The sequence below is a fragment of the Epargyreus clarus genome, unplaced genomic scaffold (assembly GCF_041222505.1).
Source record: "Epargyreus clarus isolate Ecla_fem2 unplaced genomic scaffold, WU_Ecla_fem_2.2 ptg000010l, whole genome shotgun sequence".
Lineage (NCBI taxonomy): Eukaryota > Metazoa > Arthropoda > Insecta > Lepidoptera > Hesperiidae > Epargyreus > Epargyreus clarus.
Genome location: NW_027332218.1, coordinates 2953256 through 2977732, shown reverse-complemented (window position 1 = coordinate 2977732; position 24477 = coordinate 2953256). Strand labels below are relative to the sequence as shown.

Genomic DNA, 24477 nt, shown 5'->3' with positions numbered 1-24477 from the left:
TTTGCAATTTAAGCCTGAAATGGGTAAATTTTTTGTTTTGCTTATTCATGTTTCTTTTTAAATTGGTGAACTTAACAGAGAGTAACAAGTGTAGGATCTGTTGAATTATAAAGGAAATATTTTATATTACTAATTTCACATATGCTAAGCCCATGTATTATTTTGCAAGCAATTTTGTTAATTGTAAATCAGGACAAATAATTAATTGTCCTGATTTAAAGAGATTGTAAATACCTTAAATATGTAAGTGTTACATACTTTTATTAGGCAATTTATTGTTGTGATGACTATGTTATGGAGTATGGAGACCAAATTCTTATTATTCTAATTATGTCTTAATTGAGGCTAATTGTTTCATAATACTTATTAAGAATTTTGAGACTGGAGACAAATATGCATGGCCAGGTATTAGTTTTATGAGAAATAAAATTATTTAAAAAAGATGCAGAGTTATAACAAAAACATTGAATTATTTTATTATTTATTTATTAAGTTCATTACTATCAAAATTAACATGTAATAAAAATAAAGTGGCTATGTTTAACTTATGATCATTTAGAGGAATCATAACTATTAATATTATGTTTGTATGTGCATATGTGACAGTTATCATACAAATTAGCGAGTTTCGTATATAAATAGAGGTGTTAGAATGACTAACGTAATTTAAAAATATGTACACAAACCAAATCCATCGAAGTATTTCTCTAATATAAATTATAACAAGACTAGAACATATTAGTAACGAAAATAAATGTAATGAGGCGGGCAATGTTTTTTTAACGAATAAGGGGCCAAGGTGTCATCTTGGTCGCCGACTTCGACCGGGCGATCGCCTCATAACCTTGAAAACCGACCAAACATAAAATGCGAACAAGATACCGCGCACCTACATCGCGTGAACCAAGGACTATGCACCTAACTGTAAAAGCACCGGACGGAGAAACAAAATAAAGCAAATATAAAATATGTAATTGTTTACCTGTCATCTTTTTTTTCGGCGATGAAGCATTTCAGGTCGTCGTTGACATCCTCGACGAAATTATCGTCAGCTAGGTTCAGGAACCGTTCAACCGTTTTGGCACCCAGCTTGACGGCGATCCGCTTGGTCGTGTAAACAAAAAACGCTTTCCCAGTTCACGTGCCAAAAGGAAAACTATCGGCCGTCCATTTTCAGCTTTTCATCACGGACGGCGACCACCAGCACCACCACACACACGCACATACCACAATCATAATTTTTGATTCACACAAACAAACCTGGCACAGATTATCAAAATTATAGAGATTTATACGTATCGGTATTGGAAAATCGGTAACTAGCTAAATCGATACTACTATAATCGATGTTCATTAGCAACATGAACTCATTCTCACTTTTTATATAATATATTCATGCAGAAAATTTATAAAATCAATGTCGTGGGATTCGGTTAGGAGTATTTTTTCAAATAAATTTTATGTAATATTAAGTCTTACGCCCGCTCCACAAAAGAATGTGGAGCGGGCTTTAGGGGAGTAAGAAATAGTAAAGATTCTATAATTTACCGAAAAAAAAAACTGCCTTTTGATTTTTTTTTCTGCCCTATGTTAAGAGTGTCCGGATACTAATCTTGCATTATCTCATAAACACGCCATAGTCAAATGGAGATGGACCACTACTCATATTATTTGTATATACGTATTATTTTATGCAAAATACAATCAATACTATTGCACAAAATACTGGCTGAATGTTGTATTTTTCATTTTTTTTTTATTTTTAAATCGAACATGAATTGCAGACATATTTTGGAAAGTAGACAGAAAAAAAAATACTGAACGTCAATATATTTAGACTGGTCAATTTAATACCATTACTTAGTGAATTTTGCACATTAACTAGGTTTCTGCAGATCGTAAATGAAAGTGTCAAATAGCCAAATAAAATATAATTTATTTAAAATTTGATATTAAATAATCTTTAATTACATTTACTTAAAAATAATTTAATTAAATTGAAATTATCTATTACATTCATATTATTTTCACCAACGTAAACATGTACCTACATCTGTAAACATAATACAGGTATAGTCCGTGCCAAACTGCTAGTCCATTCTGAAGTCGTTGCGAGCACGTGTAGTCATACAATTTGCTATGGTGACGCGATTCATTTCTATATTCAGAGCGGACTAGCAATTTTACGCGAACTATACCAAAATTATTATATACTCGACGATCAAATTGAACAGATACTGTTTCAAATACATACAAGTTCTTTTGATAATACATTTTTATAAATTCTCCAGACATAGAAATTACTAAAATATACGTATGATTATAACCAGTTTATTCACAATCCTATACTTTTTCTAATGGATTTGGTTACCCTTAATTGACAGTATAATAGTTTTTTAAACCTATTCAATTTAAGAGTCGAGTGTAAATTTTTCTAAAGATTTCAAAAAGAAAAATAAATCAACGAAACAACTAAAATAAACTAAAAGGACTTTGAACTTAGATTCTCTAACTTACAGAACGCACAGCGCACTTCTATTTAACAAAAGAAAAAGAACTAAAAAATATTGTGCGTAAACATAACATTCGTTGAATTAAACTTAAAGCTCTTGTGAAAGTTAAAGGTTATATCTAATAGTATAAAACCTACGTTATCTTTGTATGTTACTAGTTATACAATGTCTAGCAAGGTCTTAAAGACTCCTTGTCTTTAAGTGCTACTTAAAATAAAAAAATATTTTATCTTTTATAAAAAAACAGTATTTAATCAATGAAAGAATGAACAAAATTGGTGAGACTTCTTTGTGTTTATTAAGCTCACAAACATTTGAGTAATACAAATTAATCTATTGAGCAAACAAAACCCGAACTAATGAACTTAATCATTAATTCAATTATAATTAATAAAATTATCCTCATAAAATTTCGTCAGGAAGAAATAGTTTACTTTTCAATTACAAAGTGTACATTAAATAAGCATGGTTATAAGCCTAACAATAACAATTACATCGTATATTAATTGTTATTTAGCTTACATTAGAAATCTAATCTATCATTCTTTAAACATAGTTGAGAAATTACATAGAGTTTCCCATATCAATATTAGTAACAGAGTGGTCGATTAAGTATTTTATGCAGAATACTTGAAATATAAAATAATACACTTAAATATAGAATAAGTTAAGTGAGTGTTCAAATGTTCGTGGACCTTATTTGAAATGTCTAAGTACTACTTAACCATGATAAAAACACTTAAGAAATACCATCGCGCAGTTACTTCGTGATACTGTTAAATTATTAGTGCACACTTATTAATAAAATCAGTGTTCATATTTATTAACCAAACACAACACATATAATTCATTCATCGCACAACATATATAATCACAATTCTATTCATCATGGTTAAGAATACAATTCGAGATATCGATAGTCACGACACTAATAAAATCGATATCGCAAAATACCGGTTATTCTAAATGGTACAATTTACAAATCGATTTTCGGCCTATATTGCAGTCTCAACGGCGGGTCTCGAAACCGCCATCGCGTCACGTATACAAACTTCAGAGTGTGGTCTTTACCTAGTAATTCGTCGTTGCAGAGAATATCAATCTGAAAAAATATAGACACAACTTTGACTTTCTTTGTCTTAAAAATAATAATTGTATTTTTCATTGCAAATGGATAAATAAAAAGTAAAAAATATACATTTAAAAGTAGTAGTCGGAAAAATTGTGATTTTTCTATCACGCTTATAATCCGAAATTGATTCAAAATGGCAGCATTTGTATTTGCCTTTTACTCATTCTCTATAACAAGTGAGAGAAACAGATACAAAACCAACCACTACTACAGAAAAAACTATATTATTATCAATTATTTCTCTGTCCCATACAAAAATCTCTTTTGAATACAATTACAGTCAGAAACAACGAAACTATTATTTTCACAATTGAATTTTATATAAAGTACACTTACTTCTCTATACTTCTCCATTCCATTCAATACTTTCTTAGCTACAAACTTCTTTAGGTGAGTTATTGTGGCCTGCGCCGAGCACCGTATGAAGCTTCGTTTCAATGTTCTCAGGGAGGTTGATATGCATTCCAGGCATACATTCACCTAAAAACATAAAAATAAAGGTATAAGCACATGATATAGGATCAGTTTTTCGTGTGGATTTCACGAATATATAAAAATACACTTTTTACTTTCACAAGCCCAAACTAGGAGTCTGTGTTGCAGGTAGACACAGGACAGAAATTTATTAACAAAATAATTTTCATATAATATGTCTAGGTAGGCGCAAACGCAGCATAAAATTGGGGAGGGTTGGCGTACTAGGGAAATTTAAGTCAGACATGCTCTCCACTACCCTCGCAAAGAGGAATCGAGTAGGACTCGACATTTTATGAGGGGTCATAACCCCTGGGACCGCCAGTCAAGTGCCTCTCCAACTTCATTTTAGCTTCTATCAGAAATGGCCAAATACAAAACAACAAACCTGTTCATCTTTGCGGTGACAATCAGAGTTATCCTGCTGTTCAGGCTCATCGCCACCTCCTGGCTTATCACCCACCAGGGCAGCATCTTTGGGACACGGTAATCCCCTGGCTCTGTAGAAATCTCTTTCCCTTTTTAATTCATCTGAAAAAATAATCACAATATAAGTTATCTTTCTTCTAACTAATAGATTTATTAGAATTATAATTACAATATCATCAACAAATTAAGACCACGAGGCTACCTTGATATAGGAACCTTTCTGAGATTGATCACAAATGCATTGCTAATACTGAGGACTAGGATATTGAAGGTGGTAGAACTCTTTGTGGTTCGATTCCGGCAGTACTAACGCCACATCTACTTCCGCCTAAAAACAGCAGTATTAAGTGCTGCTGTGCTCTCAGGGTTGTGTTAAGGAAGACATACTTTTCTGAGGCGTTCTAGCTTAGTCCTCAGGGGTAGCGGTGCATCTGTGGCCGACCTCAGATAGGAATATCTAATGCTATCTGGGGTTGATTACAGATGTCCATGGGCGGCAGTAGTCACTTACCAGCATGCAGTCCATGCAATAGTATTATAAAGAAAAGTATATACAATTACTCACTGTCCTGTAGATCAGGCACCAGTTTGTAGACAATGTCCTGCATGGTGCGGTCGAAGCTGATGTACTGTAGCGGGTGTGACTGGTGGATCACTATGTTGCATGTTGGACACGTGTTGTTCTCCTCTAGGTGTTTCACTAGGCAGCTTTTGCAAACTGGAATAGGTTTACACTTGATTAATAAGGGAACTTAAAAAAAAGATAAAGTTTTTTCTATTTGAGTTTATTTAATATTAATAATGTAGTATTAGTGTACAGTTTGTTGGCAATTCAATAAATAAATAAAAGTCCAGATTGATTTTCATTTCAATTTGTTGAAATTTTAATACACACACTATATATTTTACTAAACCACATGGTGAGTTTCGCCATGACCATGATCCATGCAGATGGGTGGAAATATTGGCAATAAAGAATTTAAAAAACCGCATATAGTGAGTACCTGTTACATAATAAAAATACCCAGTATAATCTAGTATAACCTCACTCAATTACGTATGAGGCACCTTAGTCTTTAGGAGTAGCAACCATTTCCATGAAGTTAGTTACAGATGTTTATAGGCAGTAGTGGCACATACCATCAGGTGGACTGCATGTTTATTTGCTCTTATCATGATCAATCTTATAGATAAAAAACTTGTGTAATCAAATTGGTCCTTTATTTAACAGGAATAGTCCATGCCAAACTGCTAGTCTGCTCTGAAGCTGTGGTGAGCATGTGTAGTCATACAATTTACTGGCAATGCAATTCATTTCTATATTCAGAGCAGACTAGCAGTTTTACATGGACTATATCTTACTATTGTTGTAACATATACAAAAGAAAGAGTCTATGTAGCAAAAAAATATTAAAAGAGAAAGAATTCCCATTAGTCACCAACATCAAAGTTCTTATTTTATTATTCATGGTTTTGTATTGATTTTTTTGTTTTGGTAAACTCTTTTATTAATCATTAGTCTTTCAAATTTAAGCCGGAAAAATAATAAATAAATAATATACGTCAAATAAAGTATCCACCTTCTAAGTGTTTTAGTTATCAAGAACTGGAGTGAAGTGAGATACACAAACTCAAAGAGATTTTATCATGTTGACCAAGAGATTTTAAGTGTACATGATACTAATTTTGAATAAAGGTAGTCCTTGTGAAGGACAAAAACAGTGTTTAAGTTATAAGTTATGAATAACAAAGGTTTAAAGTTACAGATTTTCCGAGTGAGGTTAGGTCCATTTTCTTTCTCAACAATACAAAATACAAATTAAAAATAAAATGATCTAAATTAACTTACGGTATTCGAGGTGTAACGTACATAATAACTGTATCAAAACAAAACATAAATACTAACACGTATGTAGACACTCTGTGACTGTGGTCGCATCAATGAAATAACCGCGGCAAATCTTGCATGTGATGTGGCTGTTTAGTGTTTTCAACTTTATTCTCCTTTCCATTGTCATCCTAGGATAACGGTGCCTAAACCATTAGTTACGAAATAATAAACTACAGTAAAACAAAATAAAATTGGAACGTAAACGTAACTAGAAATCACACAATCACCAAAACTGCCAAATCAAATAAACAGATAACAAAATTATACAGTGAATTGATGCTTGCGTTTAGTTAAGCTTTGTGCAAAACTTTAGAGTTTGCGAAATATATTTTTAGTTAGCCTAAAGTTTATTATTTGAGTTATGTATAAAATAATAAATTGTATTTTATTCTCATTTATAGTAAAATAATTAATAAGTCTTGAAGCCGAACTGGGTTGTTTAATTTTAAAAGGTGAAAAGAAAACCGGTAATATGTAGTAAACAGTAATTTTCTTGCAAAATCAAAACTCATATAGTGCTGTTCCGATGTTATCGAATATTTTTTAATCGATTTTTAAGAATTGCATTGCATAATTGCTGCTTAAATAATATGAAGACAATATGAATATAAAAAAGCTACTACATCGTGTCAATTTTAAGAGTTAACTTTAATAATAAAATTCGGTTGTGGTACATAAATTAATTTTTATTTCATTTTTCACAAATACACACGCAAGGAAAATATACATTAAATAATTATTTTAAATGGTAACTTAATCTAGGTAATTTTTATCATCGTTGTCGTTAACCCACTGCTGGGCTCAGATCTTTTAGAGTGAGATAACTTTAATGCTTAATTAAAATTATTACAAACACAATAAATAATATGAACAAAAATTAGTATAGACACACACATTACTTCTGGGGAAAAATCCTATTGTTTTTCTGTAAGTAATCGTTTTCATGACTTTAACAAGAAACCCACAAATTAGTATTTTAATTTACGAGACTCCAAGGAAGAAAACTGAATAGTTTCAAATAATATAGTTTTAACAGACTACATTTGAGGTAGGTAAACTATGTATGCAGTATAAAACATTTTACTATTGTTAATAAAATAATTTAGTAGCAAAGATTCAATCTTATTGGTCCGCGTTTACAACGCATTTTATAATCTATTATTATCGGTCTGAGTTTTGTATATCTAATTATTCCTTTTTTATCACGGTAATCGGTTGTACATGGTAGAATATATAATATTTATCGGTAAAAACAAAACAATGGCACATCACTACGACCCTTCACATTTAACATTCTCAGTGACATCTTGCGGCATTTTCGGTTCTAAAAAGTCGAAAACTCGCCTGCCTTGAGGCAGTATTACTTTATATTGGTCTGACGAAGGCACAGGTACGTTTGGTTTTGCATGATCCCTTCTGAAATGGCGACTTAAATGGCTAGTTTGTGAGAATTTCCTTCCACATATCTTACATTGGTAGTTTTTTTCGCCTGTATGAACGACTTTATGTTGTTTCAATGCGGAGGAGGTGTAGAAAGTCTTGCCACACTCGCAATGGTAGTCCCGCTGGCCTTTGTGTCGCTTTACATGCACGTTATAGGCACTGCAGGTAACGAATCCTCGGTGACACTCCTTGCATTTATATCTGGCGGAATAAAAAAAAAATATATTATTTTGTACAACAATTACAAATTAAACCTTTCTAAATTTACCAATGTATTTTGGTCTAAGGAGATCTCCCTGTGAGCTAGGTGATCATGCTGAGGGAGCGGTCGTGTTCCGAAATTCTCAGTTCAGAACTTGTATATGTACAAGATGTTGTAAAAACATCGATAGCGTGATTTAGAATACTCGTAGCGCTATCTCTCGACGAGTAGCGGGTATTCGCCACAGTATCAGTACATTTCTCTACAGAATTTTTGTAGAACCGTTGTTCTGTATTAAGTTGATCACAAATCACGTGTCTCCACATCAGATGGACTGTATGCTTCGTACTTCAATCTCACAAAACTAAAAGTATACCCTCACCTGACCTCCTTATTATGTATGCGGATGTGTATGGAGAGGTTCCCGGAGGTGGCGAAGGTCTTCGCGCATAAGTGACATGCGTACGGCTTTTCCCCATTGTGAATCCGCTGGTGTACTCGCAGATCTGCCTTTATTGGGAACCCTGGTTTTCACATAGAGTAAGGAGATTATATCATTGATTATGTAATGTCATTATGATAACCTAGTGGTTGTAACTCGGCCTCTGGATCGAGGGGTCCAGGGTTCGACTCCTAGACATTAATATCTTGCTTTAACAGTGAAGGAAATTTTGGATGGAAACGATTATTGTCTTATTGCTGGGCATGGGTTTTCTCAGAATAAGAAGGATTAGGCCGTAATCCACTGTGCTGGCCAAGGGCGTATTGGTAGACTTCACATACCTTTGAAAACTTTTTTTAAGATTTCTCAGGTTTGCAGGTTTCCTCATAATGTTTTCCTTTACCATTAGAGCAAGTGATAATTAATTTATAATACGCACTTAACTTTGAAAAATCAGAAGACGGGCCTTGACTGGTATAAGAACCTCGACCCTCTCGATTGAGAGGCCGCATTTCAAGCACTAGGATATCACTGCTTTACATATATACACCCTTAAAGACCTTCAAGGTATTTGTATAAAACTCACCTTTGCCACAATCCTGACAGAGGTAGCTCTTCTCCCCCATGTGCCGCTTCATGTGTATCGAGAGCTGAGCGCTTTGGACGAAATTCTTGAAACATATATCACAGCTATAGAGTTTTTCACCTGGAAATACAAACAATTATTATGCATTGTTTTTAAATACAGACGGAGCAAACGAGCATGCAGTCCATCTGATCATATTGCTGTTGACAATGGACATCCGTAATCAATCTCAGATACGATTAGATTACTATCTCAAGTCGTAAACAGACACATTGCTACCCTCTAGTGGCTTAACGGGGGCGGAAGGGGCAATCCACCCCTGGCCTCCAATCCTGGGGGGCTCCCAAACACAGTTGCTAAAAAAAGGTGGTCAGAACCAAACAATCAGCGAAAATTAAAAAAAAAACACAGGCGAAGTTTTTACACTGGGGGCCTCCATTCAACTTCCTTACCACACCCTTTAAAACTGAACACAACAGTGCTTAACACTCCTATAATTAAGCCGAAACAGGAGTCGAACTACAATGTGTTCTACCACCTTCATTACAAATAAGTGTACAGTAAGACATAAGCTCGATACAAACCAGTATGCATTCGTATATGGTTGACCAATCCGGTTCGCCGGCTGAACCGCTTCGGACAGTATTCGCAGTGGTACGGCGTTTCCCCCGAGTGAATCTTCTTATGTTGGAACAGTGCACTGTGCCCTCTGAAAGCATGCACAATCTTATAAGCAATATCTATATATTTTATTTAAATTATATTCTTTACAGATTTATTTTTGAACGTCAACAGACGCCACCTCATCATAGAAGCAAAATAGACTACTGTACTAATTATATGTGATCTTACACATTTGAAAATTCATTAACTAAAACTAGACTTTTCTTTATTATTATTGGTTGACCCTTTTCATTGTAAGAGAAGATGTGAACAAAATTGAGACTATAATGAGTTCATTATAATGACATACATAATTCCAAAGTACAATTATCCCATACACTCACTTAAACGAAGCGGGACACTCATCACACTTGTACGGGCGGAGGTCGGTGTGGCAGATCTTGTGCGCCTTCAGGTTGCTTTTGTTGCTGAGGATCTTGCCGCACACGTCGCACTGGTGCGGTAGTTTACTGTCCGGCGGCAACTGGGTACCGCCCTCTGTGTACGCTGAAATAAATATGGACACGTATAGGTAATGTGTATAGGGTCCACCACAGATGCGCGGCCCTTTACACCCTAATGTCGCAATCCCGTACACTACTGTCTCCCCGGAAATAGGGAATTCAACGACAAAACGACTTTCATAAATGAAATTTTGCCGCCCTGTAAAACGAATCGCGGACGGAACGATTATCTGTCAATTAGGACATACTTTGATGTAATGAGAACGTGGCCTACGGCTAACACATTATAAACTTCAATAGATTCATTTGCAGATTGATACACCGTGTATGTGTGTGCGTAAATGTAATGTCTGTGAGCGTTTATGCGCGGACATGGTTGCGTGTGCGTGTACGACTGTACACATTGGGTCATCCAAAAATAAATTCAGGATTTTAAAGAGTATATTTTCAGTCATTACCTTTTTTCTTTCTTCCTCGTTTTTTCTTAGGCCCATCTTCACCATTTACAGTTTCTGGAAGAGTTTACATAATATTGTATATAGAAATATTTTAGAAATTACCAATTTTACTGATGTAAAATGTCACATTCATATCATTAAAAAATATTAAATGAAATTTGTATATTTTTAACCTCTTATTGTCTTTTGCATCTTAATTTCCAACAATATATTATCATCCTCCGCATCCCAGCTGCTGTTGTCTCTGTCATCATCATTATCATTGTAACTAGGCTCTGCAATAAAGGAAAATGTTCATAAGTGCAATCATTACTATCTTATTAATAAGACTGACAATTAAGGCAGTTAAAATTTATTAATTTAATATACTTTTGGTTGTGTCAAATAGATTATTTTGGAAATAGATTATTTTCGTTAACACTGTGATTGAGTTTTGAGTTTCTTAAAGATGCCTGTTACGATTTAACAATAACCCATATATTATAAGAGTATGGCCATTATCTGACAAGAAGTAATTAAGTTTTTTTCCTGCTAATTTGACATTTCCTGCATACTAGAAATTCTCAAGTTTTGATCTTTCATATGTCAAATTTGATAGATTGATTATTAATAACAGGCGTTACTGGATCACTTTCAAATAGCCAGTACGACAACTTATCTGAAATAATGACTACTAATAAGAGAAAACTAATCAACTCACCAAGTTTAATTGACTCTTTACTATCTTCAAGTATACTCCTAACTAAGTCCTGAACCGAGTTACTGGAGTCCCGATTCTCGGCTTTCACTGCACACTTCTCATCTTTAACATTTGAATCCACACTGGGCTTTAAGTCTAGATCATCTTTAGTTTCTAGGTATTTCTTTAAAGTTTCCTCACTTTCTGCACACTGGGTGTTGAATGTAAAACTTCTTTTTAGTTGCCGGATACATTCTTTACAGATCTGTCGTGGTAACCCATCCTCTTCACTAGGCTACAAGAAATAATATATATTTAGTTATATTGTAAATACTAGGAAGATCGAAAACTTATCAAAACATGATTTGCGGATGAAAACCAGTTTAAGATTCCTATAATAAATAACTTTTGTTGATAGGAAATTAAATTCTGATTTCTTTTCGGTCCTCTTAAGTATGGATACACTTTTTCTCTCATATCTCATATATTACACCATGTCACTGATATAGTGTAATATATCTTAAAGTAAGCTTTGTGGATTTGGTATAATTCCAAGTGCAAATGGCATATTAATTACCATATGGACAAGTTATGATGAGTGTAGGATTAAACAGATTATATTATTATCGTACTACTCTCATACCTTAAGTAGGGTAGAAACTATTGGTAATGTTAGACGTATCAATGCATTTTTTACACATCAGTTTTAGATGGTTCATGTTATAAGAAAATTCCTGTTTTATAATCCCCTGGAAACTAAATCCTGCTATTCAGTCATACGGTTATGCGTGATTGAACACATCCATAAATCGTAACACGTAAACAACTGAGTTCTATATAATTAATGTGTTTTTATGAAACTCAAATACTATAAAAAAGAGTTTCATATTACAACTACTCGTTAAAGTCGTAGATTACTGCATAATAACACAATTTCTTACCTTAATAATAGTGCATTTTGTTAACATTTCGGAGTAAAATATATTTCTTTTGATACAAAAACTAGTAAATATATCAAACATTATTTTATTCGCTTTGAGACAAATTCGACATATAATCTTAAAATCCATTACGATATATAAAATATATTTCTGTATCTATTATTGTTTCCTTAATTAGTAAAGCTAAACCTAAATTAAATTAAAATTATAATAATTAATTTATTAATGTTTATATTTTGTAAACTGCTTCGATATTTTGACGTGCATCTTTACGACAAATGACATTGACATTGACACTTGAATGTCGCAAATAGTAAGGGCAAAGGACAAGATATTTTAAATGAAAGATGTAACGATTTTATAAAAATGTACATTGTTTTGAAATAAAATATCTTAGTTAAAATATTGTTCGTCAAAAGATGTATTACTTAAAATAGTTATATGTTATTAAATGTAAATGAAATGGCTTTACGGTTTTTATAATCGGTATTACAAAATAAGAATCGATTTAATTTATAAACATTTCAGTTTCGTTTCTATCCCTTGCAACGTCCATCACTAGAAAGTAATTCGTAAAGCTTGTGAAAGTGACAAAATGTCCTAAAGGTGTTATTGTTTTTATCTTACATTTTCAATTATTTAGATTTATGCAAAGAGAGTTTAATAAAAGAATACCGTGAAAATGTCGTCTTTACAGAAGAGTATGTTGAAAAACCGCATGCCTCCCAAAGTTCCCAGGACGGCCGGCGTATCGTAAGTCATTCGATTTTAAATACTTTTTGTATTCAAGATGATATAATTATAAATAAGTAGTGTTATAAAGATTAATCGAAGGTCAAGATAAGTGCAAATAACCGATATTAAAATCGCAGTGAAATGACTATGTCTAACTGTATTTTACGAAATGTTTTGAACAGGTCTGCAGGAATAGCAACTCCATGAAGTATCCCTTATAAATATAATACTCCGAGCATTATAAATATGATACTACTATGCCTATTATAATTATGTTATATTGCGTACAACAATTAAATGCTAATATTGTATTTAGAAAGTATAGGTAGTAGAACCCTTTGCTGTTTTTTGATTCACCACTGTCACACTTATTTCTATCTTATAATAGCAGTGTTAAGCGCTGCTATGTTCTGGTCTAACTGGTGTGATAACAGACACACACACTAGGCATTTCAATGTAGTCCTCAGGGATACTCGCGGCTTCAGGTAAAATCTGTTGTATATGGAGTCACAGATGCCTTTGAATGGCTGCAACTACTTACAAATAAGTGGTTATTAGGCCATTTGATAAATCTTAAAAAAATCCAGTCTTAATAATCTTGAAAAGTTAAAGCCAATCCGAACCTAAAAAAATATGTCAAGTTTTTTATGAAAACACATTTGTAAATTTATTTTTGCAACTTTTAAAAATAGGTTAGCACCATTTGGTGCTGCTCGTCGCAAGGATTATACTCCGGTGTCATGGCACCAGTACTTCGAGAAGTACATGGACTTGGAGACAGACGAGGGCACGTTCAGGGTGTATCTCTCCCCCGAGCCAGATCACCCTCAACGACCCAGGATCTTCACGCTGCATGGTGGTGGATACTCTGCGCTCAGCTGGGCTTTGTTCACAGTAGGTATAACTAGCTTACATTGATTTCTGTGTCAATGATTTTAATAATGGTAGAGTCCGCTCCAAACTTCTAGTCTGCTCTTAATATAAAAATGAGTTGCACCAGCAAATTGTAGATATTAGTAGGTTGAAGACACCCAGGACTCCCTGGTACCCTCTACGGCCCGCTCTCGCCCATGGGTACATAGCTCTGTTAGTGTGCCCTAACTGTTGCTACGGAGTATATGCTTATAGTTGTGTTTGACCGCGTTGGCTCTCTGACTACACCTGCGCCTAACAACTTCAGAGTGGACAATCTTAAAGGTGATATGTGGGTGGTAAAGTGGTTTTTGTGGTTTGACTCTGGTGGCCCACCACTTCTTTTTACGGCCACCACCAAACCTATAAAAAACAGCAGCCCTAATAACAACAAGGTTGAGACATTCTAACTTAGTCTTCAAGAGTCTATACATATAGGGGTATATACATCTATTGCCAAACTCCGGTACAACTTATCTGGGCTTGATTACAGATATCCAAGGACAGCAGTAGCCACTTATCATCAAGTGGACTGCATGAGGGTTTTTTTTCTTGCATACCACCATACTTATTACTGCTTTATTATGGCAATGTCAATTATTATAGTGTTAGATTGAAGGATGCAGTGAAGCAAAGCTACATACTTCATATATAAAACATAGTCTTCAGGGTTAAAACATATTTGTGCCTGGTCTCAGGACTGTCATTTTCTATTTTCTATTCTATTTGGAGTTCATTACAGATGTCTATGTGTAGTCACTTATTTTCATTTCATAACAAGACAATATTATTTTCTATGATAAGTTTTATTCTTTTATATGTTTGTCCCAAAAACCAAAAATAAATAAGATAAAAGATTGATTTTCACACTAGTTGATAAGTTGTGCAAACTATAAATGTTATTCATTATCATGAAATCTTTTGTACACAATGAGTATTTGTTATAATCAAATATAATCAAAAGTAACTATTGGATAATAAAATTACAGGAAGAAATAACAAACATGATTCATTGCCAAGTGGTGGCCTTGGATATCCGCGGCCACGGTGAGACCAAGGCCAATAATCCAGACGATCTGAGCATAGAAACACTAGTTGGGTAAGTAACAATGTGTTAGAAGTTTTCTATTGTTTAAATATTGAGTAGCTCGTATTCAAAACTGATTCATGACTTTCACATATGCAGTAACCTAACATTACATTTTTTTGTGCTGCTTAGGTATAATTGGGAATATCTTGATAAGTATGAACTTTTAAAAAAAAATATAAGAGACCATTTTTTTTAGAATTTAATTTCATACAAAAAAGTCCTTACAAGTTTTTCTCAGAGCGGAATACTGTAGGAGAAATTAAAAAAAAAAATATCAAAAAAATGACCTCAAGTCGGTCGGTGTTCTTTTTGTTTAAACCAAAAAAAAAAATCTCCCGTCATTTTTCGTTAAAAGGAAGGATTTTTAGGGCGTCTCAAAAATTTTTATTTTTAATGACCACCCTAGTAAATATACATTACTTTATGCAGATATCTTGGATTTAATAAAACTGTTGGACTGAATTATATATTTATATTTCTAACATCAGTTAACTGCAAGTACTGTCAAAATCAATCCAACTGACAACAATCCAATAGACAATAATATTTTAATTATTATTTTATTGTTATACTATTATATATATTATGCATTTAGTTAAAAACTGTTATTTTAGGAAACATACAGGTTAGGATGTTATTTATTTGTTTAAATGATAACACAAACATTGCTTTTTATTTCAAGGTTTACATTGCTAAAGCTGGCAGATACTACCGTCTACACACATGGTGTTTGTGTTATGTCGTAAAAATTGCCTATATCTTGCGCATGCGCAAATTTCTAAGTAAATAAAAATAAATTAGTTAATTCATTGAATTGCACTTCTTGGGTTGGGATTGGTTTGGGAAAAGGTCTGTGCATTGCAGTGAAACAGAAATGGATTCAGAATGGATAACCACACTTTATATTACAAGCGACAATCAATTCCTTATAAAGACACATTGATTATGATGATGATGGTAAAAATAATGATAAAGATGTTGTTGATAAACGTAACGAAGATGAATATTCTAATCCTTCTCATTCTGAGAGGAAACCCGTGCCCAGCAGTGGGACAATAATGGGTTGATGATAATGATGATGAAATGAATATGAATGAATATTGATGATGATGATGATGATTCCAGTGACGTAGAGCGAGTGGTTCAGAAGTTGTACGGTGACGAGATACCCCCGTTAGTTTTGTTGGGGCACTCTATGGGCGGCGCCATCGCGGTACGAGCGGCCCACTCGCCCGTACTCGACGCTTATATACAGGGCGTTGCTGTTATTGATGTTGTTGAAGGTAAGTTAACTTAAGAGCGTTTGTTCACTGCCGCCGTCACCGGATCGTCACCGAGAACGAGAAGATGGCGCCGAAGTAACGGTACATACAGTTACTATAGTCGCGTGAACACCGCACGTTCGTCATGTCATAATAAAGTTGACGCGAAATAATCTCGTTCTCGGTGACCGGTGACGGCGGCGGTGGACAAACGCTCTAACTCTGTGTTTTTACAACTACTTTTTTCCTGCCATTTTCTTATAATTAATTTTCACCTTGTGATCAAAGTTATACTATAATCAAAATTTATAAAAATGCTCGTCAATTGCTACCAAACAAAGAAAGGAATATTGGCTGACTAATAACTAAAAAAAATTAAGGTCAACTAAATAAATTCCATTTAAACGGCGAAAGTTTGAATTCATGTCTTGTCATGTGTCTTCTGTGATTTTTATGTTATTTGACAAAATTTTAATTTCTTAATGTTATTTACAGGCACAGCAATGGAAGCCCTGGCAAGCATGCAGAGCTTCCTCAGAAGCCGCCCCACACACTTTAAGAGTATCGAACACGCTATAGAGTGGTGGTTAGTATGCATTTTGAAAATGTTTATTTATTTATTTATTTATTTTACAAATTTGTGTACACAGAACATAACAAAGAAATAGAGTATTAAAAAGAAATGTAGTACAAAGGACTACTTATTCCAACCTGGAATTTCTTCCAGCAGCCCCTATGGTTAGAAAAATTGTATGTAAGGCAAATAAAGTGTAAGTGTAAGATGTTTCTTGCAAATGTTGATTTACTGATATATGCTAATAGTTGGATGTGCTTGTGTTTGTCAAATACGACTGAATGCGTTAAAAATTGACAAGTAGTAAAGTATTGTAAATATGTAAAATATTAAATTAGCTTATTAATAAGGTTCATTTTATCGGTATTTTGTAGGTTAAAAATTAAAAACAATATTATATTTTCTATGTCCTATTCGATAATTGTAATATGAATATTGTATAGTTATTTCAGAGTCAATTAGTTATTAATGAACAATAATTGTTATTTCAGTGTAAGGAGTGGTCAAGTGAGGAATGTGGATTCGGCCAGAGTTTCTATGCCCAGTCAAATTGTTAAGTAAGTAACATTTATTTATTTATTTTTTATTTTATTGTATTTTGGACACAGACAGTCATGTATTACATTACGACATCTTAAGCTAACTTAATATACGTTATTCTAGACTTTGAGTGTCAACATTTTGTGTATTAAAATACATTAGACAAGTTTTTAAGTTATTGAATTGTATCTCAAGGTACAATTTCGTGTGTATTAGTAGTTGCATATATCAAGGTATTATACATTTTCTTCAAATAAGGACTAATTAATTTGTACTTTCAATTTACTAGTTCTAGTACTAGTACTTTATTTATTTAAAATTTTTGTCAATGTGAATGTTAATTTTAAAATATTTTGGGATTGGATGGGATTTTTGCTTTTATAGTATTTTTTGACATGAATAAATACAAAAGTGGGCTAAATGGCAACATATCTCCATGATTAATGATCTTCTGTATTAGGTAATCTTTTGGGAGTACTGTGCCTAGCGTCATAGCTTGGAGTTTGTATTTATTATAATTATGCAAAATTTGAATAAAAATTGATAGTATTATTCAGAAATACTAGCGGTGTCATCTTTTGAAGAGTTACTGATGGCAACCAATGTTTTATTGAAGAATCTTTTGCTTTGATGGTTCGACTGCTGGACTATTAGTTTCTAGGTATCCGGACTATATTATTATTATTATTATTATTTTATAATATAAGGGTAGCAGACGAGCTTACAGTCCACCTGATGGTAAGTGGCTACTGCCGCCCATGGACATCTGTAATCAACCCCAGATAGGATTAGATATTCCTACCTGAGGTCGGCCACAGATGCGCCGCTACCCCTGAGGACTAAGCTGCAACGCCTCGGAAAAGTCTGTCTCCCTTACCACACCCTTCAAACCGGAACACAGCAGCGCTTAACATTGCTGTTATTAGGTAGAAATAGGCGGTGGTGCCACCGGAGCCGAACCACAAAGGGTTCTACCACCTTCAGTTTCTAGGTCAACTATTTGTTTTACATCCATGTCCCCAGCTGCGAGACGGGCCTGCTAGCGACGAGCGAGGTGGAGTCCTACACCAGCGCGGGTGTGGCGGCGCCCGAGCCGGCGCGGCGGCCCGCGCGCGCGGACTGCATCGCGGAGGAGGGCGACGGAGACACCCTCGACGAGGAGGCGCTGATGAAGCCCCCGCACACCGGACACACGGATGCTATGAAGTGAGTGGGAGTATTTTAATTGTAATGTCTTTCTCAAACTTTATACCCTTGAGACCTCTAGCGGACTAAGGGGAGGCGGAAGGGGCGGCCTCTAAGGGTAAAAAAAAATACATGTATGCACAATGTATATTTCTAGTTACAATATCAATATTGGTTATATTTAATAAATATTAATATTGTATCGTGCTTAAGAAGTCACTTACGGTATAGTAGTAATCGACTTAGGAATTCAATATATATGTAGTATAAGGCAACATCTACATTATTAACTCTTGTTCTTTTCACTATATTGATATACAAACGCACGGCTTGAAGTTACGCTTTAAATTTAGGCGTTTGGTATCTGGTTTGTTTGGCTACCGTACTGCAGCGGGACGGCAGCGGGTAACCAGTGGCAAGGTAAAAGTGATATTTTGATTATTATTGATATTTTTGTATATTTCAGGTACAGATGGCGTGTAGACCTGTCCCGTACAGAGAGCCACTGGGCGGGCTGGTTCCGAGGACTGAGCTCCGCGCTGCTGTCCACACGATCTCCTCGTTTACTGCTACTGGCTTCCATCGAGGGTTTGGATCGAGAGCTCACTGTTGGCCAGATGCAGGGTACGAGGATGTTTTATATGAATACTAGCTGACCCAGCAAACGTTGTTGCCATATAAATAAAAAAATGTTAAGGGTGAACAACCCTTATCACTTAGGGGTATGAAAAATGTGCATATAAAATTTGGTGAAAATCGGTAAAGCCGTTTCGGAGGAGTACGATAACCAAAATTGTGACACGAAAATTTTATATATTGGATAAATATATATGTAATATGTATATGGCGATTTTTTCTAATGGGCCTTCAGGGCCAAATCCAAAAATATAAGGATTAACAAAATATGCTGAAAGGACTTAGGATTTTGATAAATACGAAAACTGTATCATTAGATTTTGTTATTTCCCTAGTTTGTTTGCTACGCTTTCACGTCTTAACTAATAAATCCATTGTCATGATATGTTGTACAATCGTTATCAGGGAGCCAGAATCTCAAAAAAAATATATTCTCGAGGGATACATAAAAATAATATTTGTCATCGACCACTGACCGCAAGCGAAACCTGCGGGTAAAAGCTAGTAATAAAATAATATGTTGATATATAGTTGCAATCTTAACTTTTACAATATGTTAATTGCAGGCAAGTTTCAAATGCAAGTGTTGTCTCGATGCGGCCACGCTGTCCACGAGGATACTCCCGGAGAGGTAATATAGTTTTATTATGATTAATAGCATCGAAATTAGATGTTGGTATTGTAAAAAAACATTTTGAGTTTTTCTCAAACGCGCCATACATTTTATATATAACGATCATGCATTCCACTCGAAAGTGGATACTGGATGTGGATATAGCCGCCTATTAACGTTTGTTATCAACCCCCAGATAAGATGAGATTCCTAACTAAGGTCAGCCACAGATGCGCCACTACCCCTAAGCGTAAGCTAGAACGCTTCGGAAAGTATATCTCCCTTACCACAACCTTCATACCAGAACACAGCAGCGCTTAACACTGCTATTAGGCAGGAATGGATGTGGCCGTGGTGCCATCGGCTAGACTCAGAGTTACTCACCTTTAAAGATAGTAACATAAAAAAATTAAATACACAACTGATAATAATTTCCATCTTCAGGTCGCCAGAGTACTGTCGTCTTTCGTGTTGCGACACCGGTTAACGGTTGCGACAGAGAACGGGGAGTCTATGCGGCTGGTGTCGGCGCCCGGCTGTTGAAATATCAGGTTATTGCGTTATTTGTACTTTATATATGTCGATGTGGTTGGAAATGCATAGAATGGTGACTGGTGATCGATTGAAGTTTCGGTTTCGGCCAAAAAGAGGCTTCGGACAGGAATCAGCTGAAACTTTTAGCTTGAAGGTTCGTGAAATCCCGGGTTGCCTTCGGCTGTACTCGAACAATTTGCTTTGCAGGTATTTATAAATCTGTAAAATTTTCATAAGTCTAAAATTTAAATTAAAATAATTAAAATTTTAGACTTATGAAATAAGTAAATTTAAAATTTTTCATAAGTTTTGGTTTTGGCCGAAATTATATAGAATCCGATGTTTTGATTCAGCTAATAACACGAAAGTATGAGCCCGATCATTAGGGAAATTTAATGGAAATAGTATTATCTTGTATATTAAAAAGAATTAATTCACAAAACAACTACGTAATTGATAATAGGATTGTATTATAGGTATCAAAATTGATTTCCTTCCACGTCGACCTGTTTGTGAATATGTTATACTTAATTCTTTGCTTGTCACAAAATAATGTTACTCGATTTGTTTAAATGTGCATTTGTATAAATAAGAATGGCTTCTAAATATATATGGCTTCAAAAACATTGCTAGGGTTTCGCACCCAAAGGGTAAGAACGGGACCTTATTAAAACTGACATAGCTTTAGAATTTGGATGAATTGAAATTGTAGACCATATGGTACTATGGTACAGAATATTTTGGAATTCCTCCTAAGTATTTTGTACTGTTCAATGTAGCCAATCTTAACAGCAAATGTACAGATAAAAAATCGGGTATATATAAGTTTGTCATATAGTGAATAGAGAGAGTATATTTATATGTAACATTGTAATAAGTACATTTCGTAGGGTTAAACAAAGAGATCTATAAAGCATACTATGTCTGCTTTGCTGAAGCGAATTTACAAAGACTTGACTTTGGACGCGCTGGAGAGATTTAGAAAATTAAAAACTTAGTGGTACATAAAAATCGAAAATGTATACATTTATATGGTGGCCTAAAGAGGTTAATAATTGGAAAAAATAAAGTATAATCAACTTAATTTGCTTATGAAGACTAGTTTTTAAGATATTTATCATTTCATTATAACAATTTGTTTATATAATCGTAGTTCATGTTAATAATTCATTATACATGTGCTCAAAAACTATAAATAAAGTTTCTTATTTTGCTTATTTCATTTTTAATAGATGGCGCTGTAAACATTTAAATACCATATTGTCATAATATTGCAAAAGCAATATGAGTATATATTTTGTATTGCAAAGTCCATATGTGCTTTGTCGATCTCAAATTAAGCTTTTGAAAGTTATTCAAATTGTATTTACAACGTTGCAGCAAATATACAGTAATACCCCGGACTTACTCGGTTCGTGGGACCGAGTGATAACCGCGTAAGTCGAATTCGCGTAAGTCGGGATATACATGTAAATACGAATACGACAGCTACGAATGCTTACATGAATAATTGTAGGGATAGTAAGCTTATTATTAAAATCGGGAGTTGCGGGACACTCAAACCTAAGGAGAATCGACGAGATTTGAAAATCGCGTAACTCCGAATTCACGTAAGTCGGGGTAGCGTAAGTCGAGGTATTACTGTAATTTAGAAATAGGCTCAAAAAGTAATTTTAGGAAGTAAGGAGTTAGTTCCAATAGTGTTATTTCTCGGTAAATAATATTATGAAATGGAACTGTGTGTGTATTGAAAAAAAAATGGTAAAGATAATGCCTGCCATATTTTTTAACTTCTCAACTGTTTTTCGAGTATTATGATAGTATTTTACTAAAACAAAACAGCGTAAAAACAATTAGAACGGGACGGCAGGATTCGAAGTCTGATCGGATTTTGATGCGATTTTTTCTTGTAGTTAAATATTTGATCCCAAACATTTATAGTATTTATTTCTCTAAGATATCAAAGGAATGAAGAAATTACGAGAAAATAAAAGTCGAGCAAAGTCGCGCGAGCAAAGCTACTTCTATTTATAAAAATGCTAAATATTTTTGAAATTTTTATCTAAAGAGATATAGGTTTATATAGATTTCATGTTAACTAAAGTATCCTAATGTTTTTTGAAATCTCAATGTTTGGCGTAGGTGTAAATTAAATGAAGAATATCAAAATAATTATGTATTTTATGGAGTCTCATTCGTATTATTTTTGCGAATATTTAATATTTTCTCTTCATTTTCATAATATGCTCTAAATTTTCTGTAGATATTTGTATCAGGGCAATTTACTATAAATTCATATTGCTTTTGGTTGTAATTCATAGCAATATGAGTTTTGTGTTCATATTGCATTGTGATATTGCAATAGTTTCAGTTTGCATTATCTTTTGCAATATATATAAATTGCCGAAGCAAAGTAGAAAATGTCAGCTAAAATATATTTATAGGACATATTCAGTATTTGAAGTTAAAAAAATATATAAAAATGCCAAAATACACATCGACTCAAATTATATTTACTTCTTATATAGGTACTTAATAAGAACCAACACATATATGAACTGCATCAAAGCACTCATGTTTTTACATCTTTTTCAATATTTTATTTCACTATTGAATTTTCAACGAGTCAACCCCAACTCACCCGGCCCCAAGATGGTGGACCAACTATTTCTTTATTCACCCCCATATCAAGTGTATCAATGTGTGGCAATGTTTCAGAAAATATTACATAGTTCGTATAATTTCGTCCATTAGCATCAAAAACATATATATTACTTTGAATCAGTTTATATGTAGTTCTATAAAAAATATAAAAAATAACATGTTTAATACAGGATAATTATTGTGAATCATTTGCATTTTTCCGTCCATTTTCTTTGCTTTTTTTTTATCTAATGTTCTAAGATCAAAATGTGTAAATACCACAAAATATTCAAATAATGTTTTGTTTCAAAATAATCATTTGCTTTGTAAAACTGATTACTAATTTACAAATAATTGTTTTAACTTCTTATTCATAATTATAATTAATATTAATCTCTCTTAGCTTTAAGTTTGTTGGAGTGTGAGAACATTGAGTAATAATAATTTATTTATGTAAAAAGGTATTGTGAATAAAGTAATTCTGGAAAGATGTATTTTTATTTATAATTCATTTAACAATCATCGTATTTAAGTGTTTATTTCTTCAAAAATATGTAATAAAATTTAAATATATATATAATATATAAATAAAACTCAGAATTGGTTTAAACATTTATTAAACACAAAAAGCGACAATATATTATATTATTCAAAAATGTTTTGCTAACAATTTTCTCTAGGACTATTTTTAACTAACTTTGTAATCGGCGGTAATCCCTAATTCTATAAATAACTTTGCAATAAAATGAAAATGTTAGCTCAAAAAAATTTGGATTTTCAACTGCGTGTATTTATTAGTAAAGGCAATATGAATATTATGTTGCACTTCATTATATTGCAACATTATTATATTGTCATTATGCAATATTTCATGTCATATTGCAAAGTTACCCTTAGAAAAATTATGTGTTGTACCAGCAAACTCCATTTAAAAAATTGACTAATACACTAAAAATTGTTTTCTATAAGGTTGCTCCCGTCATAATTTTGAGCTTTACTTTTCGTTGCACAAAAATGTATGTTTAGATCTGTTTAGTTAGGACACTGAAGTTTAAACTGAACTAAAAGTTATTTTTTTAGCAAAATATTAATACAAATATTCTGAATTTCTGGTATATTTTAATAAAAGCTTCAATTCAATTTTCATCAGCAGTAAAAAGTTTATATTGAACCGACAACAACTTACTTCCTGCAACTCGTTAAGAGATGGCGCTTTACAACCACACCCTGGCGACGTTCCGCAACTCATCAAGAGATGGCGGCGTTGTCTGAATCACGCTATCGAAATTTTCTCAACATCCTGCATATATACATGTTCCCAACTGAGACTATCGGACGGGCTTTCACCTGGCCCGGTGGGAAGTTTCCTTTTGCTAAAATTTGATTTAAAAAAATCATTGATGTGTCAACATTGTGCAGTTTAATATCTGTGACG

The 24477-nt window shown here is 33.6% G+C and overlaps 4 protein-coding genes across 5 annotated transcripts in view; 1 reads left to right on the top strand and 3 right to left on the bottom strand.

Moving 5' to 3' along the window:
* LOC140745315 (uncharacterized) overlaps window positions 1-1234 on the bottom strand; it is a 39432-nt gene extending 38198 nt beyond the window's left edge. For both annotated transcript variants that reach the window (XR_012102651.1, XM_073077091.1), the window contains exon 1: window positions 983-1234. The gene's annotated coding sequence lies outside the window, so the exon portion shown is untranslated. The remainder of the gene's footprint in view (window positions 1-982) is intronic.
* Window positions 1235-1916: 682 nt separating this feature from the next.
* Window positions 1917-6691, bottom strand: l(3)73Ah (polycomb group ring finger 3-like lethal (3) 73Ah). Its single transcript, XM_073077093.1, has 5 exons — window positions 6455-6691; window positions 5114-5266; window positions 4508-4650; window positions 3982-4125; window positions 1917-3615 (listed from the first exon to the last, which is right to left on the bottom strand). The coding sequence occupies exons 1-5, from the start codon at window positions 6564-6566 to the stop codon at window positions 3490-3492; spliced, it is 678 nt and encodes a 225-aa protein (XP_072933194.1). The 5' UTR covers window positions 6567-6691; the 3' UTR covers window positions 1917-3489.
* A 413-nt stretch (window positions 6692-7104) lies between these two features.
* On the bottom strand, window positions 7105-12601 carry LOC140745314 (uncharacterized). Its single transcript, XM_073077090.1, has 9 exons — window positions 12318-12601; window positions 11398-11671; window positions 10871-10972; window positions 10698-10751; window positions 10120-10282; window positions 9697-9821; window positions 9113-9232; window positions 8467-8608; window positions 7105-8083 (listed from the first exon to the last, which is right to left on the bottom strand). The coding sequence occupies exons 1-9, from the start codon at window positions 12444-12446 to the stop codon at window positions 7711-7713; spliced, it is 1482 nt and encodes a 493-aa protein (XP_072933191.1). The 5' UTR covers window positions 12447-12601; the 3' UTR covers window positions 7105-7710.
* A 263-nt stretch (window positions 12602-12864) lies between these two features.
* LOC140745316 (protein phosphatase methylesterase 1) lies at window positions 12865-22253 on the top strand. The gene is made up of 10 exons (XM_073077092.1): window positions 12865-13070; window positions 13746-13947; window positions 14955-15064; window positions 16181-16338; window positions 16813-16903; window positions 17383-17448; window positions 18455-18637; window positions 19083-19240; window positions 19819-19883; window positions 20310-22253. Exons 1-10 carry the CDS (start codon window positions 13000-13002, stop codon window positions 20406-20408), a joined length of 1203 nt encoding a protein of 400 aa, XP_072933193.1. The 5' UTR covers window positions 12865-12999; the 3' UTR covers window positions 20409-22253.
* Window positions 22254-24477: the final 2224 nt, after the last annotated feature.